General features: G+C 36.8%; 1 protein-coding gene across 1 annotated transcript; it reads left to right on the top strand.

Moving 5' to 3' along the window:
- Nucleotides 1-17,239: 17,239 nt before the first annotated feature.
- LOC141362955 (uncharacterized) lies at nucleotides 17,240-22,174 on the top strand. The gene is made up of 6 exons (XM_073865276.1): nucleotides 17,240-17,572; nucleotides 17,915-18,229; nucleotides 18,892-19,011; nucleotides 19,122-19,463; nucleotides 21,225-21,533; nucleotides 22,101-22,174. The coding sequence occupies exons 1-6, from the start codon at nucleotides 17,257-17,259 to the stop codon at nucleotides 22,172-22,174; spliced, it is 1,476 nt and encodes a 491-aa protein (XP_073721377.1). The 5' UTR covers nucleotides 17,240-17,256.
- The last annotated feature ends 4,315 nt before the right edge of the window (nucleotides 22,175-26,489 follow it).

Here is a 26,489-nt window from a genome sequence, read left to right as displayed (position 1 = left end):
TCAAGACGTATCGCAGATGCGAAAACATTTAACCTCTTACACTCTGAGGCTATTTTGGGGATTTCCGCCTCGATTTGGCCTACCCAATTTCAAAAGCTTCTCATACCCAAGTCTGTATTTAAAAGTGTGTAACTCTGGCCCTGGGTGGTAACGAAACATGCAGACACACTGTTAAGAAATTACCAGCATTTTACAATCCTTACCAGTGTTATTTTACCATAACTTGTTGTAATTAAGTTTCCCTGTAATATCCCAATGAATACCTGTGAAAACTATAGTATCCTTCGATTTTACAGCATTTAACTCCTATTTTACAGTAAAATCTTGCAATCTAAAACCTGCTGTTATATCACAAAAAGGTCTGTAATATCACAGCAACACAGTAAAAAAATTTAGGATTTCACAGCATTAAACTGTATTATTACAGTGAAATATTGTATTTAACCTCTTACACCCTGAAGCTATTTTGGGGATTTTCGCCAGGTTTTGGCCTACCCAATTTCAAAAGCTTCCCATACCCACATGCAGAGGTTTACATACAAAAGTTTAGTATCATTTTACAGGAAACCCTTTGAAATGACATAAAACACTGTTGAAAGTGCTGCTAAACATGGTTGTATGTGATGTCAGTCCTCTAATAAACACAAAAATAAATAGGCGCTTTTTGATGTTTTTTCTAAAGTTTTTATTTGAAAGTGTATAACTCTGGACCTGGGTGCTCCAGCTACCTGCAGACAGTTTTGTTTGATTCCAGCAATTGTCAGCTTACAGAGGAAAATGATTTTTTTTCAAAAGTTATTTTACTCCAACTGATTTCTGCCTTAAAACATTTGAAGTGTCCCCATAACCACATACAGTGGAATAAATGCAATATCTTTATATAATTTTAAAGAAAACCCTTTAAAGTTACATAAAAAGCTGCTGTATCTGACGAATTTAGTTATTTATGTTGTTTTTCATATGATGAAAAACCAAATTGTCTTTTTTATGTTGTAAATGTCACAAGCCAGGGGCTGGCCGCTAATGGTTAAGCCACGCCCCTTCTAAACTTCCACCTCGAGGAGGTCCCCAAAACCAACCCAATGACCAGACAACAACGAGTACAGGTAAGTATAAAATATTCTTTATTTATTTAAATAGTTAAAATATATGGGGATTTGGGGAAAGGGGGAAATTAAAACTAAAGTCAGGATCTGTCCTCCAAGGGGGGGGGGGGGGGGGTTGCGTCGGGGAACGGGCTCCCGCCTCTGGTTCCCTCTGCCCGTGGCGCGCTCCTCTTCCTTCCTGGAGGCAGAATAAAATCACAATGAGTGTTGGTATGGACTCTTTCCTGTACGTGTACCTGCGTGTAGCTCACGGCGCTTCGCCGTCTTTCCACACAGCTCCTTGGTTGTCGACTCACTCTCCCTTCCTGTTCTCTCTCTCTCCACAGACTACAGCTGGGACACGAAGACACAGTGGATCGTTCTCACAAGGGTTTCCTCACCTCTCCACCGACTACAGCTTCTGGGTAAGTATGGATTTTCCTTCTCAACTCGTTGCTTTAGCGCTCACACTTGTTCTCTCTCTTCCTCCACAGACGACAGCTGGGACACAAAAGCACAGTGAATCGATGTCCAATTTGTTCTCTCACCTCGTCGCTGACTACAGCTTCTGGTACGTATGGTTCTCCTTCACAACTGGCCTCCTTAAAGCTCACGCTTGTTCTCTCTCTTCCTCCACAGACAACAGCTGGGACACAAAGGCACAGTGAATCGATCTCCAATTTGTTCTCTCACCTCGTCGCTGACTACAGCTTCTGGTACGTATGGTTCTTCTTCACAGCTGGCCTTCTTAAAGCTCACGCTTGTTCTCTCTCTTCCTCCACAGACGACAGCTGGGACACAAAGGCACAGTGAATCGTTCGCAATTAGTTCTCTCACCTCTTCGCTGACTACAGCTTCTGGTACGTATGGCTCTCCTTCACAACGGGCCTCCTTAGAGCTCACGCTTGTTCTCTCTCCTCCTCCACAGACGACAGCTGGGACACAAAGGTACAGTGAATCGTTCTCAATTAGTTCTCTCACCTCTTCGCTGACTACAGCTTCTAGGTAGGCGTGGTTTCTCTCCACAGCTCGGTGTCTTGGCGTTCACGCTGGCTCTCTCTCTTCCCACAGACGACAGCTGGGACACAGGGACACAGTGAATCGTTCTCAATTAGTTCTCTCACCTCTTCGCTGACTACAGCTTCTAGGTAGGTGTGGCTTCTCTTTACAGCTCGGTGTCTCAGCGTTCACGCTAGCTCTCTCTCTTCCCACAGACGACAGCGGAGGCACAGGGACACAATGACTCGTTTTCGATTGGTTCTTTCACCTCTTTGCTGACTACAGTTTCTGGGTAGGTGTGGTTTCTCTTCACAACTCTCTCAGCACACTCCTCTTCCCTGTTGATCAACAGACTTAACAGGTTACGCTATACTTTTCAGGGTGGCGGACTTACGATAGCTGGTAGACGCAATGCGTCGACTGGGCAGTGGTTTCCAAGATGGCGCCGGGGACCAAACCCTCTCGGCGAGCTCGTTGGTCCAACAGAGGGGCGAGAAGTATCACGCCGTCACACCGGGTCGAGCGCTGCCCTTTCCTCGATGCCCGTTGGCGATCGAAAACCGGACCGGGGCGCCCCTTCGTAGAGACCTCGGGGCAGCGGATCTCCTTCGCCTCTAGCTCTGTGATGATGAAAGCACACAGGTAAGGTAGCAATGGGATTTGTAATACTCACACACCGCCAATCGTACGGTTCTTCACCGCCACTCCTAACACAAGTCCGCCCAGCGTTTGGCTGCGAAAATACTTCAGGAGGCTGCTCCGTGATTTTTAAGGCTGAAACACACTCACAGCATAATCATACACAGGGTTATTCTAGAACCGCTTTCCTCTTCAGCGCCCGGGGCGAGTGACTGGAGGCGGGGTACGTCTGACAAGACACAGCAATCTCACTGCAATACACACAGCACCACTTCAAAGTGAAATTTCTACATCCAAGACTCACCCACCACGCTCAGTGCACACAATAGACGCCCGTCTTCCTTCACCTCGCTCTGGACGAGAATGTGGAGTTGGTAACACGGCCTAGTGGTTGTTTTCGTCACTGTAGCTGTTTCACACAAAGATCCTTTGGCTCACCCACCACGCTGACTCAGGGGCAGGGCCACCCGCTCTCGCTGGGAAACACTCAAAAGATATCCAGGTCAAGTACATGCAATTCACTTCCAATAAATGGATTCTGTTACTCACAACTATGGTGCTTTCTTCGTCCCACGCTTCCCTAGGTTGACTTCTTCCTACGATAACTCCAGCTACATAGATGAAACGGTTCTCCAGTCGTCAACACCACTTTTCCACAAATGGATACTCACGATGGCACGTTCCTTCTTCCTTTGTTTCTCTCATCCAAGGTCAGTATCCGTTTACTCTCCAACCCATAAGGTCTTCGATATCTCCATCGACAGTAATCCAACGATGCAAAAAGAGAGAGAGAGCAAGTACAACGATCCGAATGGCGTACCAGGTGAGCCCAACTCAGCGCTACGGCACACACCAACAACGGTGATAACATCGACACAAACTGTAGTTTAAACTGTTCTTAAATACTCTCCTGGGTGTTGCCTTCGTCCAATCACCCGGCGCTCCTCTTAACAACTCACAGCTGTACGTAGTTTGGCTGATTACAGCCCTCGCGATGCTACCGGATGTCCGGTGTTTTCTCTTCCCGGTCCGGGCGGAAACATCCGGGCAGAACCAAACTTTCCCAACTTTTGGTTCCGCCCAAAAGATCGTCACTCCTGTGACATCAACACTGCCTTTGATAGTGTATAACTCTGGTTCTGGGTGCTCTAGCAGACTGCAGACAGTAAACATGCAAAAAAAAAGATCTCTTTAGCATGTCGCCTTCAAAAGTTATTCTTAATTTACTGAAGTGTGCGAAAATACATTTTTCATATAAATATTATTTTTTTGTTTTGCACATATAATAAATAGCAAGGGATTATTCATGCACACAACCAAAGAAATGTTGTGAATGGACTCATTTTTTTAGATTAGGACCTAAAAGAAAAGATGGTGTATCATTTGTGGCTTTATGTGCTATCTGAGGCTGTCCACACTCAAGTTTCACAAATGTTTACAAAAGACCAATTTTTTCCTCATAATTCATTTGACGATTTTTGGATATGTGATGACAATAGAACAAAAATTATGAGAGTAAGAGCTTTCATTTGATATAAGACTTGCCCATGTTTGTCATACTTGAAAAATATGAAATATGTGAATATTAAATCATATTAAAAAATTGTGTGTGGGGGGGAGAGGTGATAGTGTAAATTAAGTGTAAATCACTTTCTTACGGTAAAACATATCTCAAAGTGATGCATATCTGCAGAAAGTAGAGAGTCTAAGCTTTCAAACAGTATCTCATAAGTGGTACTGGACGCAGTACAGGGTCCACAGGGTCAAAAAAGTTAAAATAATACATCTTGCAAGTGTAAACGGAGACATCAAATAGACGTCTCTGAGATGTATATCAGGGTAGCCTCAAGACGAGTCACTCACTGTGAACGTAGGATCAGATGTAGGATAAACTGTTAAATATTAGGGATGTCTTCAAAGAGGAAGTACAAGTCTGGACATCAAAAACAAAAAGAGAGGCTACAGAGGTCAGAGAAAAGGCGGTCTTGGAAGAACGAAATCAGAAGGTCGCGAGAACCAGTGGCGGATTTAGCAAATTGGGGGCCCTAGGCGGAGGTATTTTTTACTCCAAAATGAAGATGGAAAGCAGAGGTCACACAAAGTGCAGCACTACACAAACCAATAGAGAATAAGTAAATGGGGAAAAAACAGCCACGAACAGTAAATGAGGGAGAAATAATTTAAATCTGATGCTGCACAAAAACTAGCAATGCATCAAAGCCAATGTTGTTACTAATCTTTCACATACCCAAGACTGTGTTAAAAGGTTTTAAAGGGGTCATATGATGAAAATGTTAGCATTGCCACTTTGTAGGTTTGAGCAAAAATGTGTCGTTTTGGGTGTGTGTTTTAACATGCAAATGAGCGGATGAAGTGCAAACACTGATCACAATGATGGTGGTTTGTTGTAATTGAAACTCTATTGTGCTGTCAAGTCCAAAAATGTGTCGTTTTGGGTGTGTTTTTTAACATGCAAATGAGCGGATAAAGTGCAAACACTGATCACAATGATGGTGGTTTGTTGTAATTCAAACTCAATTGTGTTGTCAAGTCCTTCTTTTCTCTCTCTTTCTCTCTGCACTAAACGGCAGTGCAGTGGTTGGATAGTGCAGATTAAGGAGGCGGTATTATTCTAATAAGATATCCTTATGACATCATAATGAAAGCCAAATTTCAATGACCTATTTTTGCTCACACCTACAAAGTGGCAATGCTAACATTTTCATCATATGACCCCTTTAAAAAATCCAGTCTACAATCAATTTATATTAAAACTATGTTTCTTTGATGTTTTCTTCACAAACATAACAAAAGGGTTGTGAATTTTACCACAGTGTATTGTTGAGTTTTTGAAAAATGTTCAAAGCATTTTCCCAAAATATGTGTCAACATAAGATTTTTCACCAATAATCATTCCATATGCTGAAAGTTGTGGCCAAATTAAGACTCAACAGCACCCCATAGTGGACGAAAACATCCCCAACATAACATCAGCAGGGCTCCAGACTAACATTTGAGAGAGGTTGCACTGGCCTCAATTTGGTGGCACCAGTCACTCGGTAGTGTAAAAACAAAAAATAAACACTAAAACTAAGTCCAAACATGTTTAATGCATTAATAATTCATTAAAACCTAATTCAAAACAAGTTTAATGCATTAACAAATTAATTACAAATACAAATAATTGTATTCTTTATATACATTCATTATTTTTTTACTTTACCATACTTATTATTTTAATATATATTTGCCTTACTGTGTAAACCATTAAACTTACAATCAACTTTTTATTACTTTGTTGTAAAAGCTTTAGGGTTACTTTAACACAGACTTAAGTAAAGAAATCACATTCTTGTGCTGTAATCACTACAAAATGTCTCCATGCACTCTGAAGATATCATTTGGCCAGGACTTCTAAGGTACTGAGCACAATGTATTACGTTTTTTCTGACTTCTAGCATGAATATGCACTGTACAGCGCTATTTTTAGGCTTTCATTGATAAAACTAAATCTCTGACCTCTTTTATTAGTGTCATTTTGCGAGCGTGTGGAGGTTGTGGGGAGATTATTTCATGAACTGCGCTGAAATATCAAAGAAAGCTCTTACATAAAAAACACTGTGCAGCATCGTTAATTACAACACCGGACTCTGACATCACATAATATTAGTTCGCGTTATTTTAAACCCGTAATTTCTCCCGAAAACGAAAGCAGAGGCTCTCGCCCACAGTCTCCATAGACCACCCCTCAAAACAATCAGGGCAGAAGCGGTCGAAAGTGGACAAAAGAGACGGGTGATATGCACCTGAGCTGATAGAAAGGCGGGGGAGCGGGCAACAACAGGAAGAGTGACTGAATGCGTCGCAGACGTAATCGCCTGCGCATTATATTAATATAATTATATTTAAATTTCACAGTCCAGCCAGTGCGACATTTAATAAAAAATAGTCATAGGCAGGGAAAATACTCGCAAAATGCGACTATTTACTCGCAGTCTGGAGCTCTGTAGGGTTACATTAGTTTTTTTTTCTGTAGTAACATTATTTACTTCACCACAAAATATTTTTATCAATGTAGGGCTATTACTAGCCGGTTGACTTACCAAAGCCGCATTTTCGCGTTTATATTTGTCTTTAAGTCTCTGTTCGTGTACTTTCCCACCCAGCTAAAAATAAAAAGTTCTAAGAACGTTCCCTGAAAGTTCCCGAATGTTCCCAAAAACATTCTGCCAACGTTAAAAGCGGCTAGTTTTTTTTAAGTTCTAGGAACGTTTCTGTTGTCTGAACGTTAGAGTAATGTTACATTTTACCATTTTAAACGTTATGACAATGTCATGTTTTAATGTTCAAACAATGTTTAAAACAACAACTGTTTATTATATTGACTTGTTTAATTGTTATGTAAATGATAGAGAAACATTGCATTTTATTATTTTATAAAACATTATTTCTGAATGTTCAGTAAATATATTGCTGTAGAAAACTCAATTCACTTACTAGGTTTAGATGTTGATGTTTGTTTCATTTTAAGTCACCCTTATTGTGATTAGTGTTTGTTTTAGTTGGTCTCTTGACACTTGACTTTTTGCTTGCTAGTTTTTACCTGGTTGTGTTAACTTTGTGTTAATGCACCACATTTGTTATGAACATGCCAAGTTAATAGTGTTATTCTGTGGTTGTTGGGACATAATGGTAAAGGTCATCACCTAATTTATTTACTAATCAAAACTTTATTTTCTGTCAAAAATGTAAATGAGATCCAGCTCTTTCACAGCATTTTGTCATTAAGGAGTTTTAGAAACTTTGGACAAAAAAATATCTGCTGTATAACTGGGATGCACAAACATCAAGAATCAGACTATGAATCTCAATCATGGTGACAATTAAATGAAAAACTTCATGCTGCAATGCATGCTGGGTATTAACAAATTACAAACCTCATTCAGGACTCCCAGCATGCACTGCGGCATGGATAAATAAGGATTTTTTAAACAATTTTAATTGTCACCATGGTTGAGATTCATAGTCTGATTCTTGATGTTTGGGCATCCCAACTATACAGCGGATATTTTTTGTCCAAAGTTTCTAAATCTCCTTAATGACAAACTGCTGTGAAAGAGTTGGATCTAATATACATTATTGGCAGAAAATAAACTTTTGATTAGTAAATGAACTAGGTGATGATCTTTACCATTATGTACCAACAACCACAGAAATACACTAATAACTTTTCATAACAAATGTGGTGCATTACCACAAAGTTAACACAACCAGGAAAAAACTAGTAGGCAAAAAGTCAAGTGTCAAGAGACCAACTAAAACAAACACGAATCACAATAAGGGTGACTTAAAATGAAACATCAACATCTAAACCTAGTAAGTGAATTGAGTTTTCTACAGCAATATATTTACTGAACATTCAGAAATAATGTTTTCTAAAATAATAAAATGCAATGTTTCTCTATCATTTATATAACAATCAAACAAGTCAATATAATAAACAGCTGTTGTTTTAAACATTGTGTGAACATTAAAACATGACATTGTCATAACGTTTTAAAATGGTAAAATGTAACATTACTCTAACGTTCAGACAACAGAAACGTTCCTAGAACTTAAAAAAAACTAGCCGCTTTTAACGTTGGCAGAATGTTTTTGGGAACATTCGGGAACTTTCAGGGAACGTTCTTAGAACTTTTTATTTCTAGCTGGGCAGTCCCCGTGTCACTTTGTGTTTATCTTTCGCGCCGCAGCACGCACCGTTATGGACTAGTCCATTTCATTGTGAAAGAAGGGGGTGTAAGTGTTTAGTGACAGAAGACAGAAGACTGGACTGGACATTTTAACTACTATTTCAAAGTTTCAACGTATTTCTTAAGAATATTAATACAATTTACAATGCTTTTGAAGTGTTCGTGATGATAAGGGTTTTATTTATTTATGTAGGCTATTTATTAGGTTGGTTTGGGGCCCCCCTAATTTGACCGCTGGTGGGGGGCCCCAGGCGGCCGCCTACCTATGCCTCTATGGTAAGACCGCCTCTGGCGAGAACACAGAACGCACTTGTGAGAATTTAGTTGTGTGTGATCTTCCTGTTGGTCACCTGACCTCCGCTATTGTTTTGCCTCAATGACTTCTGGGGTGTAACGTGATTTCAGCGCGCAAGTCTGCACTGGATGCATCCTAGATATCAAGAACACATCCGGGTTTTTCATGCGTCCTCTGTACTTTCATTCTTGAGAATTGGAATTGATCTTCGACGGTTAATGATGACACAAATTTCGAGTTTTATTGCCTCAGCTGCCTGTTAATGCGAGATCATTCATTCATCAGCTTCATGTGATGTTAAACATGTCAAATTATGCACAGTCTCTGTTCATCTGTTCTCTATACAAATAAATAAACAAACATTTCTGCTTGTACGCTCCTCTTGTAAGTTCATGATTAAAATGTACATGTGAACGAAAACAATTATATCATTAAAACATGAAGTTATAGATTATAATTTATCAAAATCTTTACAAGTGAGAAAGTCTAACACAACCCCCCTAAAAAAATTTAGCACCAGCTGCCACTGCTCAAGAAAAGTTAATGGTTTAATTTACTACTTTTCGTGTTAATTTAAAGATGACATATTCAAGTAGTTAAATTCAGTTCTTTACTTATGAGCAGTTTGTGTTGTATTTCAGTTTGTATGGTTAATGTCAGCATGACAAAGTTTGGCTTCATAAGAGGACATTTTTTACGATCCGACCCTCAGCTTAAATGGTCCATACAACACTTGGTGATATCAACATGTGATGATGTCACACAAGTTTAATGGAAACATCAGAGAGAAAAAACACACAAAGGTGTGAAACTGAAAGCACATGAAGACTAGGTGAGAGCTCACAGAGACGTCTTCATCTCATTCACTGTAGACAACAACACAACACAACACCTGAAGAAGAAAATGTTTCTCATGTTTATTTATCTCTCTTTGTGTTTCTGCTGTCTGACAGGTGAGTTATACACATATTTTAAAATTATATGTGGAAGCAGTTAATCCAGAATAATAATCATCTTAATAAGAACTTGCTTTTATTCTTCTGCCTGATTTAATACAATCTTATTTTATTTATATGATAAAATTTATTAAATCCATTTCTCATCAAAATTTATATTTATCTAAATAATCACTGAAAGCTAAAGCTAACGTTTTAAATGTTAAATTAAATGTTAAAAAATTATTGAAATCTATTTGCAAAGGCAGAAATCCAAATCTAATTTGTTTTCATTTAAAACTACTGTCAATTTCTAAGGTTTTCTAAAGACAAAGTTAAATTTACTGAAGAACTTTAATCTGTATGAATGTTCAGGTGTGTTTGGCGATGAAGTGAAGTCAGTGTCAGTGATGGAGGGAGATTCTGTAACTCTATACACTCATCATACTGAAATAAAGAGCGCTCATCTCATCGAGTGGAGGTTTGGACCTCAAGGGAATCGTATAGCTAAAATCAATAAAACAGTCAATAAGATCTCAATATATGATGATGTTCTTGATGGGAGATTCAGAGACAGACTGCAAGTGAATAATCAGACTGGAGATCTCACCATCACAAACATCACAACTCAACACACTGGACTTTATCAAATAATCATCAGAATCAAACAGAACCCAGAATCGTACAGATTCAATGTTATTGTCTTTGGTGAGTAAAGATTTATTGTGACCGATATGAACCGATACCCACTAAACATGAGACGTCCGCTCGACGTGCAGAATATGTCTATATTAGGTCGGTTGGTCCAGGCCCTTATCTGTACGTCTATACAACGTGCAGATCTGGTCCAGTATCTGGACGTCTGACTATGACCCCTCTTGGACGTCAGGTAGACGTCCAAAAGGGGTTCGGAAAAATCAATACAAAAATATTTTATACAAATGTGGTAAATGAGTTCTGAGTCAAAAAACATAAACATCACGTGTATTTTTGTAGAAAAATTTTGTTAAGCTGATAAAATAATTTAATCTTTATATATGAATGAGTGTTCAAAAACATAGCACTGCTCATAGATAAAGTTCCACCTTAAATGCTCTCTCTCTCACTCTTTCTCTCTCTCTCTCTCTCTCTCTCTCTCTCTCTTCTCTCTCTTTAATTAACAGAGATGTATATGCTGATGTTTCATTGGAAATCTTTTGTCACCATAATGACGATCAGTGATTCCATTAGTTAGGTAGTTTGACTCTTTGACTTTTCATAGTAGTGTTTGGTTTTTGTAAGAGTGTTTGCTAAAGCATGTTATTTGCTGCAAAGAAAATTTGTTATAAACAAAACTCACATGTGGATCTTACAACTTCATTCAAATTTTACCAAGAGTAATACCACATATGTAAAGTCTGTAAATTCATTTTTTAAACCATGTAGAATTGTCTCAATTTCTCAATTGATTTGAGGTGTCACATCCAACTTATTATTTAGGTTCATACCACCACTGGGAAGCACTTATATACAATTAAAAGTCCAGATTTCATTGTCACATATGCAGACATCAAGAATCAGCCCATGAATCACAACAGTGGTGACACTCTCTGGACTCATGAGTTTTATAATATGCTGGTGCAATGCACTGCAACATTTAGAAAACTCACCATCATTGTGATTCATGGTCTGATTCTTGATGTCTGCATCTGTGTCAAAAAATCTAGACTTTAGATTTTTGATTACAGCCACGAGGTTTCATTTTCATTTACAGTAGGCAGCAGTATGCACGGAAGTATGTTCATTGCAGCTCCAAACAAAACTGAGATAGAGGTTTACTTCTAAACTAAATTTATGAAGCCTTATCTGTGTTGTTAGTTCAGTTAAGTTATATTATATCACCACTTCTGACCATCAATGTAACTAATGTGAAGCCACAAGTAAGTTCCATTGATAACAAACACTTGGTGCAATAATAATGTGTTTTAAAAAACACCATCATCAAGCACACACACTACAATATAAAAACAAAGAGTCAAACTACCCAACTAAAGGAAACACTGATCACCATGATGGTGACAAAACATGTTCAATAAAACATCAGAATCTTGTAAATTCTCAAAAACGAGCAGGTAGAAATGACAAAAAATAGAGTGAATTTGGTTTGTTTAGTCAGTATGGTCCTACTTTAAAACAATGCTTTGTTAAAAAACTTTTTGTAATGGTGATGACATTGTTTTAGAGAATGTACATGTAACAATTATCCAGCGAGAGCAAGTGTGGGAGGGAGAGTGAAGTTCACGTCACTTCACTTCAATTATTGAACGAGAGAGAGAGAGAGAGAGAGAGAGAGCAAGATTGCAGACGCAGATATTTAAGGTGGAACTGGTATATTTGGGACTTATCTATAAGCAATATTTTTTTAACATTTATTCATATATAAAGATTATATATACACATATAATGTTTAAAAAGGCCACATTTTAAATAGTTTTACTTTGCATGGAGGTCCCCTTGACATCAATCTTGGATGTTCAGAACAGGTCATAAAAAGACGTCATAAAAACTTTCATTCTGGCTCCTCATGGGACGTCGAAATGACGTCTTTTTATGACGCTTTGCTCAGTGGGTACATTTCTCTTAGCAGTGTAAACTAATTTTATAAGGTTTGCGATTAAATATAAATAATAATTTCTTGTCATGTCTCTCAACTTCAATACGATCCTTAAAGTTAACTTTCATTTTATTTATAAGTCTATGATGACAGAAGACATTAAACACTGTCAATAGATCAGACCGCTTGACTAATATTTGCGTTGATTCTTATTTCTGTTTATACTCTCGTGTTTTTCAGCTCATCTGCCCGTTCCTGTCATCACCACACAAAACTCTTCATCATCATCATCAAATTGTTTATTATTGTGTTCAGTGATGAATGTGAGAGATGTGAGTCTGTCCTGGTATAAAGGAAACAGTTTATTGTCCAGCATCAGTGTGTCTGATCTCAACCTCATTATCAGCATCTCTCTTCATCTGAAGTGTCTGGATGAATCTTACAGCTGTGTGGTGAACAATCCCATCAGTAATCAAACTCAACATCTCAACATCAATCATCTCTGTCAGACGTGTTCAGGTACAAGAGTTGTGATTACTAGTGTTTATTTACTGAGCTTATGTCAGATCAGTCCAACAGTAATGATATTAACTGATCTAAGATCAGATTAAATGACAGTAATGATATTCACTGATCCAGGATCAGATTCAGTTACAGTTACAGTAATGTATCTTATTTATTACAGGTCTCACCTTTATTCAAAAAGTTGTGATCTGTTGTGTTGCTGTTGGATGTCTGATGATTGTCGCTTCAGTTCTGATCTTCTGCATCTGCAGGAAACACAGAAACACACATCAACAGGGTAAATGAACTAGCACTAATCTAAAAATACTAAACAATACTTCTTGTTAACAGATCAAGATGAGAGTTTTGGTTTGTAATGTGTTTGTGTTGTTGAAACAGTTCAGGCCGGTGAAGAGGAAATCACTTACGCAGAAACAACTTTCCATCATAGACAAACATGTAAATCTGTAAGATCAATCTTTATTGTTTATATTATTATCTGAAATGTTTTTGTTTTTATCACACACAGTGAAACGTGACTTTTTGAAGAAACTTAGAAATAACATTTTAATTGGATTTTTTTGTCATTACATAATTTCCATATTTCTATTTATATTATTTCCGTGTTACTAATATAATAAATCCTGTAATAGTAATGATGAAAAAAGTTTTAAACAGGTATCTGAATTATTATACTATGATTAGACTATGATTGTGTTGAGATTAAAGATCTGTGATAATCATGAGGACAAGACAAACGCACCAACAAATCAGACAGACAAATGTAGAAATGGACCATTAAAATAACCATTAATATCATGTTGAAGAAACTTTTAAAGCGAACATTTTAAATTAACCCAGAAAATGTTGCCTTTAATTACGTATACATAACATTCTTTAAACATAGATTTGTAAAGATTTGATTAACAGTTATTAATTGTTATTAAATGTTTTTGTGTTGTTGTGTACAGAAAGCTCCAGTGAAGGATGAAGTGGTGTATGCAGGAGTCATGAGACGATGATCAAACTCAGTTTAAACATTAAGATACTGATCTGTAAAATATTATAAAAATCACTGAACAAAATATTAAAGTATTCCATATGTTTTATTTTTATACTGAATGCTTGTGACAGTTTAACAGCTTTACTTCTGGGTTAAAGTTAATGATGGTGGTGTGGAAAGAAATGTGGTTTTGTTCTGTTAGTGGACACAAGTTATGAGTTTGTGTTTGACTATTATTGGCTGTTTGTGGTTGATGTGTATCTGTGTGTATATGTGAGAGGTGTGTGTGTGTGAGCGAGCGTGCGTGTGTGTGCGTGTGTGTGGGGGGGTCTTTTGCTAATTTGATATTATCTTTCACTCTATACAAGTCAGCTTTACAAAAAAATATTGTTCAATCAATGCCAATGTATGACAAATAAAAGATTGCTGTAAATTAAACTTTTTTGCATTAACAATTAAGTCTGTTGAAGTAAATGTAATTTGACTCGACTACTTGGCGAAGAACCGAACGAAATTGAGTGATTTTGGACACTGACATAATGACCAGGGCTACTGTCAGAGATTCGTCATAACTCTTGGGGTGTACACACCAAACGTGAATTCAACAATTTGCGCAAGTAGATTACATAGACAGTCAATGAAAAGCCGTGAATAGATGCAAACTTATTCAGGGTGATGAGAATGATGTGAATTGGGCGGCATGTTTGCCGCGAAAATGCGCTATTCACCTCAAACACATCCTCGCACAAGTTGAAATTATTCAACTCAAGCGAAAAATTTGCATCACACATAGTTAAATCCTGCAAGTTATCTAAACCGATGTACGCTATGTTTCCCGTTTGTGAATTCAACGATTTGTAGATTAGATTACATATAAAGTAAATGCACACACGCTTTTTGCCTCAAACGCGCCTTTGCGCAAGTTGAAAATATTCAACTCAAGCGAAAAATTTGCACAATACAACGTTAAACCTTGTGAGTAATCTAGAGGTAGGATCATGATGCTTTGCGTTTGGTTTGTACGCAACATTACACCTATTACATATTTTTTACTGTTTGTCAGGTTTACAAAATAGTGGACACCCAATATAATGCACACTATGAAATAGGGAGTGATTTCAGAATGTTGAATAATGCTAACTTTTGATATTAAGCGAACTGCAACCAGCAACTTAATGCCTGTGCTCGCGCACATGCATTCGATGTAAGCAAGCCTCGGCCAAAACGGATCAACCGAGTCCTCCACATAAACCGAGTCCTCCACCCCTACTGAAAAATCCAGCTAAGACCAGCATAAGCTGGTGAGCTGGTTTTAGCTGGTCCCCAGCTTGGTTTCAGCTGGTTTTGCTGGTGTAGGAAGCTGGTTTTGCTGGTGTAGCAAGCAGGTCTAGCTGTGTTTTGGTCACATTTTTAGCTGGTCTAGCTGGACTTAGCTGGTCATGCTGGAATACCAGCTGGCCCACCAGCATGACCAGCTTTGTCAGGCTGGGAGGTCCAGCATAAACCACCTTAAACCAGCTACAACCAGCTAAAACCGGCTACCAGCTTATGCTGGTTTTAGCTGGATTTTTCAGTAGGGACATAAACATCAATGCGGGCATTTGTAGATAATCTAGGAAGTCAGGAAAGGTCTTGTTTCTTTATGTTTGTTAACAGCCTTTGCTATAAAACGTGATTAATTCATAAAAATTCTAGCATACTAGCATACTGTTTGGTAAGTTACCCGGATGTGCGGAGATACTCGGATGTAAACAACAGCATGCTTAATGTATTTATTTATATTTTTACTATCTACTTTAATAGTACAAGATTTACATTTTTTTAATTTTACATACATTTAGTTATTCCTTAAGTGGCCCTATATTCACGTTGTCCGGATAAGAAATACAACTTGTGAGTTGGGAAGAACAAACACAAATGTTGTCAACATTCTTGCCCTGGAAATCCTGGTTCAGTTTGGCCAACCATAAGCTCCTTGATTTGTTATAACTTTTGGCATTCTGTAGTACTCTAAATGTTTTTCCCAGTCCGATCGATTAGTACAGCCCAAAAACACGACCGTAATTGACCCTCAGCAGCAAAAGTAATCCGAACCATTCGGTTCTTCTTCTTTCGTTTAATGGCGGACTGGTTTACTGAACACATACTGCCACCTACTGTTCTATATATTGCCTATTTCAGCATTATACATAGAAATATAGGGAATAAAACTAAACAAAAACAACAGAATTCTGGTATAAGCTGGTACTGCGTCTCCAGCTCCTCCAGCCTATTCCCTGAACCCCGTCGAATCGAAACTTCTGTATCCCCCAAATCTTTATTAATCCTATAAATTATTTCTGTACCATATATGTATTCCATTAAAACCCTATACCATATCTCTATTAACTTCAATTCCTAATATATAGACGGTTTCAGCAGTAACAACATAAACAACTGGCTGCCGCGATCTGCACGTAACTTCCGGTAAACTAAGAATAAATAACAACAAAGTTCTTTAAACTAGTTTATTTATATAACAAGCACAAAAAACAACACATAGATTACCAAGGAAACCAAAACATTTGTTATTTTCGACGAGACATTTGTTCGAGAGATCAGTTTAGCAACTAGTCAGACCATTAAAAAACGAAACCGGAAGTAAGGTTCGGATCCAGACGTGTATCACGTGCGTCCGATGAAACCGTCTATACCCCAAATTTAAATCCTTTTGTCCATTTTTACTAAGATACTCCATTAATTTTGTTTTCTCCTGTACATATTTCCTACAATCACATACATGTTTTACTGTTTTCCATTTGGGTCAATGGCATTGTTAACGCTCAGGACCACCAATACGGCCGACTTCTTGGTGTTGTGACACCCCTGATTGAGTTGTCATGTTCCATTATGGTGTAAGTCACGTGTCTTTTCTTATTCCCTTACCTTTACCCATATGAGAGAGCCTTGCATTTTTGTTAATGTATGCCCCGCCCAATGACACCAAATATCTCAGAAGGTTGTAATATATGTCACTGGGTTTGTGGGTTACAGGTGTAGCTGTTACTAACACTCAGAGATCAAACAATGGCCATTTGAATATCTTTACATTTTTGATGCACACCTACATCAACATGAAGACGATTACTTTACTCTTCATTATTTCTTTATTTATCAACGGTAAGATCAACATTTCTGCAACACTTTTGGTTTCACTTTTTCACTGCGATTTATTAATTTTTGTGTGTGTGTGTGTGTCCTGTATTTTACATAAACATAACTAACATAATTGAATAAATATGTAAGGACTACGTGTGGACAATAACATATAACAATCAATGTAAAAAGTGGACATAAAATGCGTGTGTGTGTGTATATATGAAAAACTTTCAGACATAGCTGATTATTTAGAGGATATACAACATATTATATATATTTGTGTCTGTAGGTGTGTTTGGTAATACAGATGAGATGGAAAAAGTATCAGTGATGGAGGGAGATTCTGTTACTCTACACACTGATGTTCCTAATATCAAGACATATAATGTGATACGGTGGAGATTTCAACATGAAAACTCTCCTATAGCTGAACTTGACAGAAATGATGGTATCTTCTTTACAAATGATGATGTTCATAATGGGATATTTAAAGGTAGATTGCAACTGGACCATCAGACTGGATCTCTCATCATCACAAACATCAGAAACACAGATTCTGGACTTTATGAAGTAGATATCAGCATTAGCAATTATACCATACATCAGTCATTCACAGTTATTGTCCGTGGTGAGTAAATCAAGTGCATTGTATTACATGGATTTACAGCGATTGGTTATTCTTTTCTAAAATCTGCAGATGAAGAAAGAAAGTATACACAAGTGCAAATGGTATGAGGAAATGAATTATCAAGTTAGGGTAAACAATTCATGTAACATTCTTCTGTGAACCTGTATGTTCACTTTTAGATAGCCTACTCTACTAGACTTTGTCATTTTCTTTTCAGCAAATAACCTGTTAGATGCCAGATTTTCTAACAGAACAAACCATCTTCTGTTGTTATCTCAGTGAGATAAATACGTGAAATAAAATGAAAATGGCTGATATTGTTGTTGGTTTTTGTTGAAACAGGTGGACTAGAGTCAGTGTCAGTGATGATAGGAGATTCAGTCACGCTGTACACTGATGCTGATATTCAGATGTGTGATTTTATCGAATGGATGTTTGGAGATAAACGCACACAAATAGCTCAAATAAGTAAACCAGATGCACGCTTTGTTACGTATGACGGTGATGATGGGAGATTCAGAGACAGACTGAATCTAAATGATCAAACTGGATCTCTCACCATAAGAAACACCAGAACTGAACACCGTGGAGTTTATGAAGTAAAGATCAGCAGTAAAAGACATTCATTACACAGAAGATTCATTCTGACTGTCACTGGTGAGTAACTCATGATCTCATTCACACAACATGCACTGAAAAGCTTTTACACTCCTAAATAATAATAATAATATGCTGGATTAACTTATAAAATTAAAAGTATAGTGCATTATTTTTGTACACATTGTTTTAAGTAAGGTATAGAGGGTATGCAAGTGACGTCACCTTCGGCGAAAGTGACTGTGGTTACGCCCCCTGAGTGGCAAAAAATTCTGACATTTTCGCAGCTGCCACTAGAACAGCCAGCCATTTTGCTGAATGTTTTGCCACTCAACAGGGTGAGCTCCGGCAGGGTCATATGGAAAAAGTCACGGGCGGTACTTCACGCGACAGCTTTGTTTTATATCAAGACTCAACTATGGCATGAATGAATAAGTGTGTTTTTGGATATAAGGACAAGAATGCCAGCATTATGTTTAGTCGGGGTAGCAGTATAGAGTTTTGCTTTTGTATTTGTTTAACGCTGGATTTCATTGAAAAGTCTCAACCGTTTTTATAATTTTTATCTCAAAACCTGACCTGATGTAACATTAAATGTGTTTATGGTGTTTATGATTCTCTTTTAATAAATGTAGTGTTATTTACCATGTTTTACTCACATGTGTTGTCTGTTTCCTATAGATTAGATTCATTTACACTAATATATTTTTCTGTCATTACAGCGTTGGCTCTGTCTTTAAGTACTCTGGCACAAGTTTGTGGTGCATTCCTGCTCATTATTGTTGTAGCTGTTGCTGTGTTTTGGTATTGCTTCAGGGCTCAGGGGAGAGTACCAAATTTGGGTAAGAATTAACAACAAAGTAATAAGAATTATTTCCATCAAGTAGAATTGATAACATACACACATGACATGTTTTGTGCATTTTGTGTTTGTAATCACATGTGTTTGTAGCTGTAATAGATAAGGAGATGGAGGTGATGGAGGGAGATTCTGTTACTCTACACAATGATCTTACTCAAATATTGAGTGATACTCGTATTATATGGAGCTTTGGATCTAAAGAAGTCACCATTGCTAAAATAAAAAAAACAAGCAGCAAGTGTGTTGATGAGAGATTTAAAGACAAACTGACACTGAACCAACAGACTGGAGATATCACCATCAATGACATCAGTAATGAACAATCTGGACTTTATCATCTACATATTACAAAACGTAAACTCTTGTCAAAGACATTCAATGTGATTGTCATCTGTGAGTATTTTCTGCAACATTTTTTATTTTTTGAAGAGAGTTAGCATTAGATTATGAAACATCTCTCCTGGCATTGTGGTGAATTATTCAAAGAGCAGGCTAAAGCACGCACATCAATTTAAATAGGGTGCTCGACAAAAAAACGTAGTAGTAATGATGCAAAGTCGGCAACACCAAAGCTCCAAAAATATCAAAAATGTTTATTAATTAAAAACAGTGCTAGGCATCAGGTAACGTTTCGAGCACGCAGGCTCTTCATCAGACAAATTAGCCCAGCTGCTCAACCACTATTTATACACATACCACCAGGTAATGAGGTGTCACATGATCAAACCAAATTGACAAAAACGAAAAATAATTCTTATATATAACAATGAGAAATGATCAATAACAAAATAGAATAAAGGAGAAAATAATAATGAAAATAAACGAAAACAACTGGAAAATGCACAATGCACAAAACAAACAGATACCAAGTATTGCGTAAATCACAGCTGATCACCAAAAAAATGTCAAAAGTATAAAAACTTGTATACATTAAAGAAAAGGACGAATATCAAATTCTTCATTTAAACCTTTTGGTGACAATGTGTTTAATGTGTAAATCCAATACAGCTCACGCTGTAAAAGCAATTTATTAATGTCACCACCACGGCGTGGATATTTAACTTGCTCAATGCCAATGTACTGCAGAGTGGAAACAGAGTGTCTCAACTCAGTAAAATGCTGTGCAACCGGACTTTTTGGGTCGCGATGTCTAATCGCACATCGATGTTCAGAGATACGAGTTTTTAAAGGTCTGCTGGTTTTTCCAATGTAACACAACCCACAAGGGCAACGCAAAAGGTAAATGACGTTAGCCGTCTTGCAAGAAATAGTGCCTCTGATCTTAAAGGGGTCATATGATGAAAATGTTAGCATTGCCACTTTGTAGGTGTGAGCAAAAATAGGTCATTGAAATTTGGCTTTCATTATGATGTCATAAGGATATCTTATTAGAATAATACCGCCTCCTTAATCTGAACTCTCCAACCACTGCACTGCATTTGCATTTTAAAAAACACACCCAAAACGACACATTTTTGGACTTGACAGCACAATAGAGTTTCAATTACAACAAATCACCATCATTGTGATCAGTGTTTGCACTTCATCCGCTCATTTGCATTTTAAAAAACACACCCAAAACGACACATTTTGCTCAAACCTACAAAGTGGCAATGCTAACATTTTCATCATATGACCCCTTTAAATATTTTTCCTGTGTGAGGGTGTGTGAAAGTCAAGGTCTTGTATGTAAAATTGCACTGTTGGCAGTTGCCACATCTGTAATTTCCATCAGGTATTTTATCTAAGAAATGACTCGGTGGTTTCAAATCAGCTCTAACCAAGATGTTTCGGAGATTAGGAGTTTTCTTATACACTACGCGGGGAGGTTTTTCAAAACATTTCTTAAGATTAGGATCGCTTTCCACAATATGCCAATGTTTCAATAAAACCTTCTGAATGCTCATAGAGACGGGCGAATATTGGATGTAACAATTCAAACGCCGGTCAACTATTTTAGTGTTCTTAACAAGACTATCATGTTGTGAAACATCTTTAAAACGAGTGACCGCAGACTGAATCCACTCTTCATTGTAAGATCTTTGTCTGAATCTCTCTGATAAAATTAGAGATTGTTGTCGAAAATCGTCATCACTACTGCAAATGCGGCGGACCCGACTCAATTGGGAAATAGGTAACGAATTATGAATTATTCAAAGTAATTTTTTTGGTTTCAATATGGTCCTGTTACAGGTAAAGAAATGACAGTGAATGCAGGAGAATCAGTCACTCTGGAGACTTCTATTACTGAAATAAAGACAGGTGAAAAGATTGAGTGGATGTTTGGAGATGAAGACCCTGTCATAGCTCAAATCAGCGCCCTTAATACCTACCATACATATGATGGTGATAATGGCATATTTAAAGATAAACTGGAGCTGAATCCACAGACAGGAGATCTCACCATCAATGACATTAGACACAAACACGCTGGTGTTTATACACTAAAGACCGTCATCAATGGAAATGTTTCTTTTATGAGACTGCGTGCGGTTGTCACAGGTGAGTAATATTGCTGTCCTGTACTGTAATGTACTGCTGCAAGAGTGTCTATATCAATAAATAAAACAAGTGACTCTGTTGCTGTACCTACATCTAAAATAAAAAGTTCTGTTTTTGAAAAAGTTTTTAAGCTGTAGTGTGTGTAATTGCTTTTTGATGTGGACACATACAGTATATATATGAAGAGTTTGGTTGCAAAATGAGATAAATTTTTGTCGTAACATGTTTATTATTATGTTATCATGTTATTATTTAGTTTTATGGTGCTACTTAGCTGTATTTTTTAAGTTATGAAGGTTTAAATCAAAACAAACCAACTGCAGTTGCATTGAAATTAATTGGAATCCACAACCAAAAAAACGATATTTCTGAACAATTAAAAAACGGTGGTTATCTCGTTTTGCAACTAAACTCTTCAATATACTTATAAAGGCTTAATATTTAAACAATGTAGTTCTGTGGTTGTACAGTATCAGATTATTTCTTTGTTTTCTGCTTAACAAATCAAGAGTTACCCAACCAGCTTGTTTTTCATCTCTGATCATCTTTTGATTTTATCTGTCACAGATTTACCTGCAGAGCTTTGTAATGAATTAAAACCTTTGATGAATAGAGAAACGTCCAGTAGAGGTGTCTCATAACCAACATTACAAATACAAAAGCATTACAAAATCACCCTTATATCAATGAGTTCAAGTTGTTGAATATCCACCTGTATGTTCATGGTGTAACGGATCTGCCAGTCATTTAACTTAGCTGATAGCACACACGTTATCTTCAGTCTTTGTCTGGTCTTGTTAATAAAATTACTATATACACGTGTTTCATCAGTGTTTCTGTTACTCTGCTCCTGCATTTCTTAAACCACAGTGTTTTTTATCTATTCACGTTAAATAGATTATTCCTAGTATTTATAAGCATTGTTCATGATTAAACAGTATACGATGATTACCATAAATCAGATAAACATGAACTAAAGTCAGGTAACTGTTTTGTAGTGTTCATGTATCTCTACTGGTAAAGCATGATGGTTAGCAATGGGTTTAAATCCAACAGACAGAACCCAAATTAAAATGTAAAGAGAGTTTGGATGAAATCATTTGACAAATGAATAAAAGTGTGTGTTAGATATAATAACAGAAACCTCACCTCACGAGTCTTTGACTTGCATGCAAACATTTATTCTGCATTGCCTTATTTAGAAGAAACTTTAGTAACACTTTACAATACGGTTCATTAGTTAACATTAGTTAATGTATTAACTAACATAAACAAACCATGAGCAATACATTTGTTACAGTATTTATTAATCTTTGTTTATGTACTAGAAATCAAGCTTTAATTGTTTGTTCATGTTAGTTCAAAGTGCATTAAGTAACGTTAACAAGATAAAGTATTAGTAATTGTGAAATGAAGATTAACAATGATTAATAAATGCTGTATAAGTGCAGTTCATTATCCAATGTAGTACACCTTATTGTAAAGTGTACTGAAACTTTTATCTAAAGTGACTAAGCTGTACATTTTGTCAGTAGGTGAGTTTATTGGGAATTAAACCCATGACATTTCCATAGCTCTAATAGAGACAGAGCGCAGCGCGTCACAACCTGAAAACCACGCCCATCGGGGGGGAAAGCAATCCAACAGTCTCCATTGACTTTGTATTGCAAAAGGCCGCCTCCTTGTCATTTCTGGCTTATAACAAAAACCTGAATAATGCCTAAAAGCTGCTGTGTGACAATATGTACAGCTAACAAGCCAAAGAACCCAGAAATAAGTTTTTATAAGCTGTCGAGCCGTACAACCCAGTCTTTAAGGAGAATAAAGTGGATCGCCGACTACGTTTCCCCCTATTGGACGCAGTTTTACTAATAGGAGTACTATGAAAAGTTGCCTGTATCCATTTCTGTGTCTAAACGCTCGTTTTTTGAAGTCGACAGCTTATAAAAACGTATTTATTTTAGGGCTGTCAATAGATTAAAAAAATTAATCTAGATTAATCGCATGATTTCATGAGTTAACTGCGATTAATCGCAAATTAATCGCACATTTTTATCCATTCTAAATTTACCCTAATTTAACACTTTTCAGGTTTTTAATACTCTAATCATATATACATATATAGATGCTTTATGGAAATGTATGTTAACAACAGCCTGTTTACATTTTAACAGATTCACCAGCCATTGTTTTGTATATGAATTTTCCTTTCAGAAGATTTTTCTTTCTCCATTTTTGTTTGCTGCTGCATCATTTGTGACCTGTGCTGGCAAGTTGAGTCGGAATTAGCAAATTTAAAAAAAAGCTGTTCATATTTTGACATTCTCTATTAAAACAAAGAACAATGTATGATTTGTTGAAATATAACAAAATATGACAGAACTACACTTGTTTGAAGTTGAAAGAGTCAAATTACCACAAACATTTCCACATCCATACATTATATTACCACATCAATACCTTAAAATCACTGGTTAAACTAATAGATTTAGGCCACACAAAGCAAAAACATTATCAATATATGTTAAACTTTTTTTCTTTTGTTTGATTGACATTGTGACAGACTGCTTAAAATCTAAGTGATCTAATATAATGTTATACATCAGATATTTTTACCCAACAGTTAACCAAACATTTACTTAAAACATAACAGATTATAGAGCCTACCTGCGTGAGTTCTTATCAAAACAGATATTTGTAAAACTGTAATTTTGTGTAGATGTCTATATATCCGGGTCGCGCACTCGCGCGTCTGTGTGCACGCGCTTCAGATATCAGTCAGTCAGCGTGAGGGGATCGCTTTTGAGTCTTGTCGCTCTTAATAACTCTTTAACATTAATCAGGTACCGAACTTTATCTCTCTTAATGACTATTTTAACATCAAGCAAGTCCTGCAGTCTATTTTATAAGTCATGCATAAAAGCGAAACCAAAATGAATTGAGACGCATTTTTGTATTAGATTAAGCATTAGGAGGACGGGAACGTTACACCTCTCAGACGTATAAATAAAGATCATATCAGATGTCCAACGAGCATTTAGAGCATTGGATTTGGTAGACGATTTGCTTAATGTTCTTATTTCTATGAAAACCTTTTACTCATTTAGAGAGAGTCACATTTGTCTGCGTCTCTGTTCATTCAACTATGGGCTGGACCAAGGGTCAAACAGAAATTGCGCGTTGCGTTAATCTCCGTTAATAAAATTAGTGGCGTTAAAATGAATTTGCGTTAACGCGTTATTAACGCGTTAATTTTGACAGCCCTAATTTATTTATTTATTTTGCGTGTTAGATGTACACCTTGTCACACAGCAGCTTTTAGGTATTATTCTGTTTTTAAGTTTAATCTGTAAATAAGTTTTTATAAGCTGTCGACCCCAAAAAACGAGCGTTTAAAGACACAAAAATGGATACAGGCAACTTTTCATAGTACTTCTATTAGTAGAACTGCGTCCACTAGGGGGAAACGTAGTCGGCGATCCACTTTATTCTTCTTAAAGGCTGGGTTTTACGGCTCGACAGCTTATAAAAATTTATTTCTGGGTTCTTTGGCTTGTTAGCTGTACATATTGTCACACAGCAGCTTTTAGGCATTATTCAGTTTTTTGTTATAAGCCAGAAATGACAAGGAGGCGGCTTCTCGCAATACAAACTCAATGGAGACGGTTGGATTGATTTCCCCCCCGGTGGGCGTGGTTTTCAAATTTGCATAACTGCGCTCTGTCTCTATACCGACTTAGCTACATGAACAGAATTAAAGCATTGCTTTCAATTTTAAATTTAAAGACGCTTTATTGGCACGATTGTGTCACTTACAATATTGCAAAAGCATTTTTCATAAAACAAGAAACAACAATAGCACAATAGCAACGAACATTAAGGAAATTAGGTGCTGGGTGATAGATGAAGGATCGAGAAGTCAAATGATATTTACAAAATAAAATAGACTTTGAAATATAAACATTTGAAGTATACAAATTTACATTTATGGAGGCAGATGAGAGGTAGAATAAAAGTACAGAAGATCAGGGCTGTATAGTTTGTTTCTCATGGTGTGTAACACACACTACACACACAGTTCACCTCTCACATGCTCTCACAGATACACATCAACCACAGCCACTAAGTCAAACACAGACTCATATATCTTGTGTCCACTAACAGAACAAAACCACATTTCTTTCCAGACCAGCATTCACCTTAACCCAGAAGTAACTGTCACAAACATTCAGTATAAAAATATAAGAAAAACTTTCAAATTTCGTTCAGTGTTTTTGATCAGTGTCTTTTTGTATTTGTATAGGAACGGAATGCAGTAAAGGGGTGGATTTAATGTCCTTTTTTGTAATATACCACTTTTTTATATTATCAAGTCACATAAATGTATTAATATTATTTTATCAAGAGCATTTGTTTGTGTTATGTGTTTATGCATTAACTGATAAGCAACATGTGTCTCTTGAAGGATGGGATCTGATTTTATTCCAATAAATGATCAATTACTTGCTAAGAGAAATAATTTAGACTAAATTATATTTATATACTAATGTTATTATGATGCTTTGTATCAGTTTATAAACGTCTATTATTATTATTTGGTCTTTGTCTGCTTTGTTTACATTAGTGGAGTGACAACTGTCAATCAAAGGTTGAGCTGTAGTGGTGAATATCTGCTATTGGACACAAGATGTCGCTCTACTACTGCTGCTTTGTGTATGTGTATATAAAACTACTTTTACATACATACATCAACTCAACTTCCCTCTCACCCCATCCTATGATAGCTCCTTGGTGCCTTAAAGATCAGTCTGAACAAAGATTCAAAGATGTGCATGATTATACAGTCAGGCTACTGTTATATTAACAGTTTTGTGCACAAAATAAGTTTAAAATACACATTGTTTAATTATTAATTTTTTTGTGATGGCTGCACAATAAGTATAATGTGTTATATTT

The sequence above is a fragment of the Misgurnus anguillicaudatus genome, unplaced genomic scaffold (genome assembly GCF_027580225.2).
Source record: "Misgurnus anguillicaudatus unplaced genomic scaffold, ASM2758022v2 HiC_scaffold_31, whole genome shotgun sequence".
In the NCBI taxonomy this organism is placed as follows: Eukaryota; Metazoa; Chordata; class Actinopteri; order Cypriniformes; family Cobitidae; genus Misgurnus; species Misgurnus anguillicaudatus.
The sequence above is the reverse complement of the archived record's forward strand: the minus strand, read 5'-3'. Positions and strand labels throughout refer to the sequence as shown.

Bases quoted from the DNA above. Each gene is read 5' to 3' on its own strand.
- LOC141362955 (XM_073865276.1), top strand. From the start codon at position 17,257: ATGGAAAAAGTATCAGTGATGGAGGGAGATTCTGTTACTCTACACACT. The intron at 17,573-17,914 runs GTGAGTAAATCA...TTGTTGAAACAG, and splicing joins ATTCACAGTTATTGTCCGTG to GTGGACTAGAGTCAGTGTCA. The intron at 19,012-19,121 runs GTAAGAATTAAC...ATGTGTTTGTAG, and splicing joins GGGGAGAGTACCAAATTTGG to CTGTAATAGATAAGGAGATG.